We start from the raw sequence: 9,306 nt of genomic DNA, 5'->3' as shown, positions 1-9,306 counted from the left end.
GTAAGTGCTATTTTACAGATGAGGAAACTGAGCCATACAGCAGTTAAGTGACTCTCCCAGGGTCATACAGCTAGTAAGTGTCTGAGGCCATAATTCAGGTCTTTCTTACTCCAGTGGTCTATCTACTGTGCCGCTTAGTTGCCAAGTCATTTAATCTGTCAGTCTCAGTTTCTTCATCTGTAAAGTGAAGAGTCTGAACTAGATAACCTCTGATGGTCCCTTCCAGTTCAAGATGTCTGATCTAATACACTACTTTCAGTAGGTTTGCAAATAACAGACACCTAAGAATGGAAATGAAGACAAATGAAAAATATCTTGGAGGTAAAATAACTATTTTGTTTAGTCTTGTCTACACAATCTAATTCCTTATGTTGTGTATATATGTGTGTGCATATGGTGGAAGAGTGATCCTTGAAATTATTAGGTATACGTAAACCATGACTCAGACACAAAAAAAGGTATCAAGCCAGTCTCCACTCACAATTTCTAGTTTATCTCTAGTTCTTAAGTATTCCTAAACATTTATCAGTATGGATAGCAATTTTTCCTTTGACATACATGCACCATGGTAGAATCTCTCTATGTAAAAGATGTAGGGGATTCCTTTTGAAGTTTGTGAGGTTATCAGTTACAAAGTAACTGACAGAGACTGGTGCCTTCCATGCCCTGGGGTGATTCCTCCACCTAGGTGGATCCACATAGCAGACATACCTAATTCCTTAGTCGGTTTGATTCTGCATGTAGTTCAAATTTACTAGAGTTCTCTTTTTGGAAAATCAAAAAAGAAAGTAGGAGTAAGGAAAAGGAAAATCTTTAGATCCCTCATAAAGATGATGGCCTCTATAACCTACAACCTGCAGACTTTTTAAAGTATTATTATACTAGAGTTTCATAGACTCACAAAACAATGTAGCAATTATTATAGTTGGTTGTATTTTAAAGCACAGAATGTCCAAAAACAAATGTTTTCTTTACATTGACCATTTTTTCAAGTTAAATTAAGAACCATAAATTCCATTATCAGTACATAAACTGTGCTTTTATAAATAGTTTAATATAAGTTTACAGCATCGTAATCATGATCCTTAATAGAAAAACTATAGTTTCATTTTTAAACAATAAAGCACTATATGTAAAGCAAACTACTTTGGAGCAGAAGGAAAGAATGTGACAAAGTGACACATTACATATAACTATTATAGACATTTCTGAAACTTCAGACTCAGTATAAATAGCTTGGAATTGCACATGCCTAAACCATAAGCCTTTTAGAATCTGTAGCATGCATAACATGTCTGAGGGAAAATGAGATCCTAATATGCTGCATTTCATATCTAAGGATATCCATGACTGTAGAGCACATGAGTTGCCCTAGTAGTGGGTACAGATTTGTGTTAATTCAGCATGACTTTATCACTCACAGATACAGCCAGCAATGTATGTGTGGCTGTTTGGGGTTTGGAGGGAAGTGGGGATATACAATGCTAACCAAATTATATGAACCCAGGGGAATGTAAGCTCTACAAGGCAGACAGTTTCATTTTTGACTTTGTATCCCTGGTATACAGTAGGCACTTAATAAGTGCTTCTTGAATTTAATTGAAACGGGAATTGAACACAAACTCATTAACTCTCTAACTACCTGAGCTACCTAGTCTCCTAGATGGGCTTACATCAGTCAATATAAATTTCAAGAGTTCAATTCTTTCCTTTCCATAAAATATAACTTTTGTTTGTTCTGTAGGAAGGACTTCACATTACATGCACTAGAAACTCTAAGATATAAAATTACCAAATAGTTGACTAACATAACACTGACTCAATGCAACTTCTCAATAGTATTAATGCTGTGAATAAAATAACCAAAAACATTTTAAGTGCACCTACTGGCCTGCAAATAATCATCTTAATATTTATGGTTTAAAAAAAGGCATAAATACACCTAAACCCTGTATTACTTATGGAATAACTAATAAATTCCCTTTCTCCATTAGATATGACAGTCTCAAGGGCTCTAATTTTGGCAATTAGAGTTAATAGAAAGAGAAATGAAATAAGAATCAGAAGACTTCAGTTATGAAATAAGGAGTCTGGATGACATAATCTCAAAGGTCTCTTTCAGGCCTACTACCATTATCCCATGATCTCAGTTGTACAGACCCAGTTTTGCCACAGACTAGCTGAGTTATTTGGGGTATTGCAAAATGCCTGCTTTAGGCCTCAGTTTTCACATTTGTAAAATGAGAGGATTGATTAGCCAAGAGGACCCTTAAGATCCCTTACAAGCAAAAAAATTTATGAATTTTGTTCCCTGTCAAGCCTACATAAATGTGTGAAAAATATAAATGAAAATATTACATGATTAGACCACACCAAGATATAACTATTAAACCATTCAAATTAAAACACTACCGAAGCTGGTTTGATTTATTTTATAACAACAATATGCAATACAAGAATAGAAAATTAATTGTACATGATAGTCAAAAAGAGCTATTTGTCCTCTATGCAAAGGTGAAAGGATCTCATGCACAGTACAGGGAACATATTATCTTAAACCAATTATTTCTAGTGTATCAATCAAGTATACTGTGACCAGTGGTGCTGACAGATTTTAAAAGAAGCCTGTCAAGGCATTTTTCCTACATTACTTAGAAATGTAATTCCCTCCCTTCCAAAATGCTCTTAAAGAAAGAATAATCTGATTCTTACCTAATTTATTTCTTTTTTTCATTGTGTAATGTTGTTCTGAAGACTGGAAGAGGCTTAATAGTTTTGGGGGCATGAGGAAATCCTAAGTCATCTAGCTTTTTATTTCTACAAATATAAATGCTGTCTCTTAACATGAAATCATAGGTTATGAATGAATATGACAAAATAAATAAGAAAGACATATAAACTAGCATTTTATCTGTTAACACAGTGTACAGGATAAAGTTAAAGTGTATAAATAATAGGAACATTAGACTAAAGGGCTTACTTCATGAAAGGATTGCGAATACCCAAGGATATGATTTACCCCACTCTTCCTTTTAAACCTATGTTGACAAAAAAAGAAAGAAAACAAAAATATTACTCCTTCTAATTAAATGTTCAAATAATTACAATTTGGGGACAATGAAGAACTTTAAGTACCATCACAGTTATCTGTTCTGATAATTTATACCAACAACCTTTTTTTTTTTTTTGGTTGGTAGTTTATTTTCATTTACAAAGTCAGGTCAAAAATATTTAAATTCTCACTTGAAAGCCCTCAACTACTCTTAGTTACTCAATGCTCTATGTAGCCACCATTTATTTATCCTTCTGGCAGCAAAATTATGACAAAGTAGTAAGTGGAAATGCCAAAGGAAATGAGAAAAAGAAGTTATTTCATTATTCTAAAATTTGTGCCATTTATAATGGAGACTTATTGGATATCTAATGGCATTTAAATTGAGGCAATTACCAAGTACTTAAATATGTAAGAATCTCAATAATTTCATATAAAGGAACTTTGTAAAGAATGAGTTTTTCACTTTTGCCTCTGAAAACTGTTACTCTTAGAAGTGTTCTATAAACAACATTTATAAAAACCAAATGCCTACGATTGTTCTAAATGCTTATATATACACTGATATCAATGAACACAAAACTTAGAAAATAGCAGCTATACGCATTACAAATATACTTAAGATTTTCGTTTCATTTTCATCTTATCCCATATTTCTTCACATTTATTGAATTTACATAACTGCTATCTTCCAGAGAACTCAGGGGAATGTATTTATTATAGGTTTTACATTATACAGTATTAACTTTTCGGTCAAACACGATTAATAGTTCTAATATGATACCATTAACTTTCAGGTAATAAGTACTGTTTAATGTTGAACATTAGACTATTGGAGGCCATGCATGTGGTAGGAAAGAAAATGAGGTGGGAGGCGGGGAGACCAGGAAATGTACACAGGGAAGGAAATGATTACATGAAAAGGAAGCAAATAATGTTAACTTGTAACAGGGCTAAGGTCTTGCTTTATAAAGACTTTGATTCTCATACAAGCAGTCAGATGGACAGTGCCAGGCGTGCTGTCTACTATCCAGCATCACTTCCTCGCTCACTAATACAGCCAGCAATGTATGTTTGGCTGGTTGGGGTTAGGAGTGAAGTGGGGATACATCAAACTAACTGAATCATACTAACCCAAGGGAATGTAAGCTCTAGAAGGCAGATGGTTCCATTTTTGTCTTTGTATCCCTAGTATACAATAGGCACTTAATAAGCGCTTCTTGAATTTAATTGAAATGGGAATTGAACATGACTTCATTAACTCTCTAACCACCTGAGCTACCTAGTCTCCTAGATAGGCTTATATCAGTCAATATAAATTTCAAGAATTTAATACTTTGCAACCTGAATCTTCCTCCAGTTGTTAACTACTGATCCACACCTGTGCTTTCATCTGTCTAGGGAACTCTCAGTGAACAACATCTCCACCCTCCCCCCACAAATCAATGTAGATTAGTTTAAGCAAGTTGCTCAGGGCATTGAAAGGTTAAGAGATTTCCTCAGGGTCACACAGCTAATATATGTTGGAGGCGGAACTTGAACCCAGGCTCTCCTGACTCAAGACTGGTCCTTTATCCATTATATCACTTCTGGACTTCTATTATTTCCACGTAAAAATATGGCACAAATTAAATCATTCCTTCTGACAGATGCTACAGCAGACAGTTCTGACATTTGTTTCCCATACAATTATGGATTTGTTGCATTCCTGAACAACTCAGTGGACTTAGTGATTTGCCTAAGGTCTCTTACAGAAATTTATCTTTAAGTATAACTTTACAAAATTATACTGTGTTGTAATTAATGAGATGTCAATAATTCAGGCAGTCCAAGTATTTCTTTCCTTCTTAGTGAATAGGGGCTCACTGGCCACAGATATGAATCTCTAGTGAACATTTTAAATGAATGGCAAAAACAACACATTTTGCTTTTCAAAAGTAATCATGGTTCTGAGATATAGCTCAAAATTAAAGAATTGATATTTCATAAAAATGTATCATTATTAAACTATTTGAGGTAGTTTGAAATGTTTTACTCTGCATTTATATCATTATAAACAATAAACTGAAACTAATCTACTTGGCCCTATTTTGAGAATGTAACTGATTTAAACTCTAAGAAGTAAGCTGATGATCTCTGAAACATAGGTTTGCATAAAACACCAATTCTCAACTTCTGTCTCATTTATCAAAACACAAAAATCTATAATTATTCCATATGCATCACATTGATGAAAACAACCACTTTGAAGCACAGAAAAAAGAACCCTGAGACTAATACAAGCTAGTTTAATTAACTAAATTTAATGACATCTTGTAAGTTAAATTGGAAAAACTTTATATAATAAATTAGAGATTAATTAAGAGGATTCCCTTTAGGGCTTAAATTCTTATGGTAGCTATAGAACAGTGACAGCTACCTAGTCTTTTGAAAACAACAGGCCAAAGATTATAAACAATGGAGCTATATTAAATTATTTGTAACAAACCATCAATATTTAGCATAGAATAAAAACCAATGATGATCTTAAACACCAAGTTATAATGGAAAGTTTTTTTTAACTCAAAATTAGAATGTTAAATTTAACACTAATAGGAAAATCTCATCTGTTCCTGATATTCCAAATGATAAAGAATTTACTTTTGTCATCTGCATCATCTAAATCAAATTCTAGGGGCTCCTGTCCTTCAGAAAGTAGTCTCTTCAAATATCAACTTATGTAGGATTTACACCCCTAACTCCTTCCAACAGAGATTTTAAGAAGGTCACTTCTTCAAATTCATATTGGCTAAAGTCAATAAGGAGAACAAAAGATCCAAGCACTAAATAGACTTACCTGAGGGTCACTTAATCTCTGGACCTCAGTTTCCTCATCTTTAAAATGAGGGAGCTAGACTAAATGGCATCCAAGGTTCCTTCAAATAATCAACAAGCATGCATTAAGTGCCTACTATGTACCAGGTATTTGATAGACATTAGAGATAATAATACAAAAATGAGATAGGTCACAGGACAGTTTTCTAAATGTACCTGGGCTTCCTGAAACATTTTACCGTATACATGCTCCAGTCTAAATTAAAATTTCTATTCCAAAAAAAAAAAAAAAAAGAAAACAAAAACAAGAGAGGAATAGCTATTTAGTTTATTTTGTGATATTGGAAAATGTAAAAAAAAATTATATTTTAAAATACTCCATCCCATAATGTTAAGATGTACTTTAAAGCTGTTCCACATTTACAATTTAATTTTTTTTTCAGTCTTTCTGAGTGTTTCACCTCCTGCTCTGAGACCCCAAGGAGTGATTTCACTGACAGAACTTTATTTATAATTAAGCTCCAAAAGCAACTTCATTAACATTTGGAGAGCAGCAAATTCAATTTGGTTTACTGTAGAGAAATTATTATCCAGCCCTACTTTATATTGCTCTTGAAAATCTAGTTCTGGGTTAGTAGACACCAACTTTTTGGCCAAGAGAAGGCAGTTTCACATAAATATTCACAGTCAAGACATCTAGAATCTCTTAAATCTAACCAGAACAATATTTCAAAAGGAATCTCTAACTTCAGTCTATATAATAATTGTTCAGGCTATGCAATAAAGATGGCAACATGAATAATGATTAGTTTATTAGTCTGAACTAAAACTAGTCAAGCTATTTTTCCCTTACAAAGTCTAATAACAACAGCATACATAACTTTGACACTGCTGTAGTTCTTTTAAGAACCTTTATTGAATTTTTTTAACAATTATTTTTTTTGAATCTAGATGCAGTTTATATTTAAAAAAAATAACTTGATGTAGCTTCATGTGAACTGCAGTCAAAAGCAACTTTTTTTCAGAGAAACTTCCTTTTTCAAAGAATCTGTCTGAGGTTGGGAGTTATCTTTTGTAATATGCAGAACAGTTACTGTAGGCATGCATGCTCTCTAATTGTTTGCTCCTCTGTGCACTACTGAAGGGGAAAAAAAAGCTTTCTAGACTCTGCAGGCAGTTTATGGAATAAAATTGTTTTCTCCGCAATTTTGGTACACAAGAATAAAACCAGCATTGACAAATAAAATACGTTCTCAAAAAAGTTGAGGCAGCTTTTGTTGAATGGTATATACAATTGCTACACCTTGTACTGAACTGTGAGAAAACCAGATTGCAAGAAGTCCTCAGTCACGATGAAACTTGAAAAATCCCTCCAAACAGGTTTGAACAAAGTTCCAAGAACAGGTGGAGAGTGGGTGGGAGGAGGGGGGACAGCATGTCTCTTTCTGTACAGCCAAACACTGTGTGTAATTGTCCTTGTCTTAAGTTAACAGAAAACACCAGAGAACTCTACATATAACATGGAGGCATAGTTCCTGCATGGCTTTCCATCAGTCTGTGGTTTCTGTAGTGAAGGGTGGAGGGTGAGCAAGCCTAGGGTGTTGTAAAGCTTAAGTCTACATCTCATGCATAGCTGTTGTCAACTCTGCTTTCTTCAGGATTTTTAGACATCTGAATTGGAGCTGAGGTTTGTTAACCTGGGGTCCGCATTGATTTCATATCTGTAGTGATAACCTTCCATGTGATCCCTGCAGGCATCTCTGATGTTATATAGCCATTTTTTTATGCCTTTGCGGTTCAAATACAAAACCAGTAAGAAAATTGCTCCAATAAGGGCTAAAACTATCCCTAGAAAGACATAAGAAGTCTGCAAAGGGTCTAGAGGAGGTGGGCCACAGTCCAGGTCAGAGCTGTTCAGTTTCACCAAGGGACGGTTCCTCATCTTCTCTGGGAAGAAGCAGGAGAGGGTGGCTTTGCCCTCTACTATATTAGTTTCTTTAAGCCAGGCCACCATATCAGCCAGGTTACAGTCACAGAGCCAGGGGTTGCTGTCTAAGTTGACCCTCAGGCTGGGCAGAGCCTGTAGCTGGGCCAAGGTAGCATTATACAAGGTTTTGAATGCATTGTTCCCGAGGTGGAGAGTTTCCAGTTGCGTTAGGTTACCTAAGGCCAGGTTGCCCAGACCCACCAGCGAGTTGTTGTGGAGGTCCAAGTGCTTGAGCTTGGGCAGGCCGGAGAACATGTCCCGGGGCAGGTAAATGAATCTGTTGCCGGACAGCTCCAGGCGGAGCAGGTTGCCCAGAGCGCCTCCACTTTGCAGAGCGGCCGCCACCATGCCCACGAAGCTCCGGTTTTGTTGCTCCCAGTGTTCGGGTGGCAGAATTTCGTTCAGAAACAGCTCTGCGAGGGGACTCCGACCCAAACCGCTGGCATTGCTGTCGCCGCCGCCGCCACCAGAAAAGGCGACGGGGCTGAGGACTGCCAGCGGGTTGTGGCTGAGGTCCAGCTGGCGCAGGCTGGGCAGGTGCTTGAAGGCGCCAGCGCTCACTTCTTGCAGGCAGCTGCCGCTGAGGTTGAGGGCGGCTAGCTCGGCCAGGGGCGGCCGTGAGGCGAAGGCAGCGGCCGGCAGTACTGCCAGCTGGTTGCCTGTGAAAAAGAGGGTGCGCACATAGCGGGGCAGGTCCCCCGGCACCTCGGTCAGGTTCCTGTTGACACACTTGACTGTCCGGGCTGCCTCAGAGCACTCACAGGGTGCAGGGCAGTGGCCAGGGGGCGGCGGAGGAGGCGGCGGCGGCGGCTGAGCCGACACTGAAGAGGATGTAGAAGATGAGGAGGTCGAGGAGGACGACAGAGACGACAAGGAGGTGCTGGTGGACGAGGAGACCCAGCCCAGGAGGAAGAGCAACAACCGAGCCAGCCGCAGTCTCTGGTCCCTGGCAGCGGTGGCGGCAGCAGAGCCCCGGGCGCACCCCCCAGGCATCGCGCTTAGCTGTCTATCCTGGGCTGCGCTGGGGGCGCTCCCCACTAACTAAGCGGGGCGCCAGGGGCTGGGGCTTGTGGCTGGAAGGGGCTTCCGGGAAGTCAAGACAACTTGCCTTTGTGAGTGCAACAGCTCCCAGGGAGGCGGGAGGGACGCCACAACCTAGACGCCTACAGAGGCGCTACAGCCCCCCCCCCCCCCCCCCCCCCCCCCCCCCCCCGAGAGAGGGCGCACTGCACCGGCCGGTGTGTCGTCCCAATACTTTCCTTATCCCTCCTCTTCCCGCCGCCGCGGGTGGCACTTCTTTGGCTTTATTGTGGCCGCTGCTCCCAGCCAGTATCCACAGCTCGACCTGGGACAAGAATTAGAAAAGGATGAGGAATCAGTGCTGGTGGCACAGTCTAGGAATTGACACTCTGAACGCGGGACGTGATAGACTTGTCAGCTCCTTCTCACCCCT

General features: G+C 38.7%; 1 protein-coding gene across 1 annotated transcript; it reads right to left on the bottom strand.

Annotated features, from left to right (window-relative positions):
• Nucleotides 1-6,189: 6,189 nt before the first annotated feature.
• Nucleotides 6,190-9,031, bottom strand: TPBG (trophoblast glycoprotein). Its single transcript, XM_027854717.1, has one exon. It carries the CDS (start codon nt 8,844-8,846, stop codon nt 7,530-7,532), a length of 1,317 nt encoding a protein of 438 aa, XP_027710518.1. The 5' UTR covers nt 8,847-9,031; the 3' UTR covers nt 6,190-7,529.
• Nucleotides 9,032-9,306: the final 275 nt, after the last annotated feature.

This window comes from Vombatus ursinus, unplaced genomic scaffold, assembly GCF_900497805.2.
Source record: "Vombatus ursinus unplaced genomic scaffold, bare-nosed wombat genome assembly UNPS02000582.1, whole genome shotgun sequence".
Lineage (NCBI taxonomy): Eukaryota > Metazoa > Chordata > Mammalia > Diprotodontia > Vombatidae > Vombatus > Vombatus ursinus.
The sequence above is the reverse complement of the archived record's forward strand: the minus strand, read 5'-3'. Positions and strand labels throughout refer to the sequence as shown.

Excerpts from the sequence above, each read along its gene's own strand:
- TPBG (XM_027854717.1), bottom strand. The coding sequence starts at position 8,846 with ATGCCTGGGGGGTGCGCCCGGGGCTCTGCTGCCGCCACCGCTGCCAGG.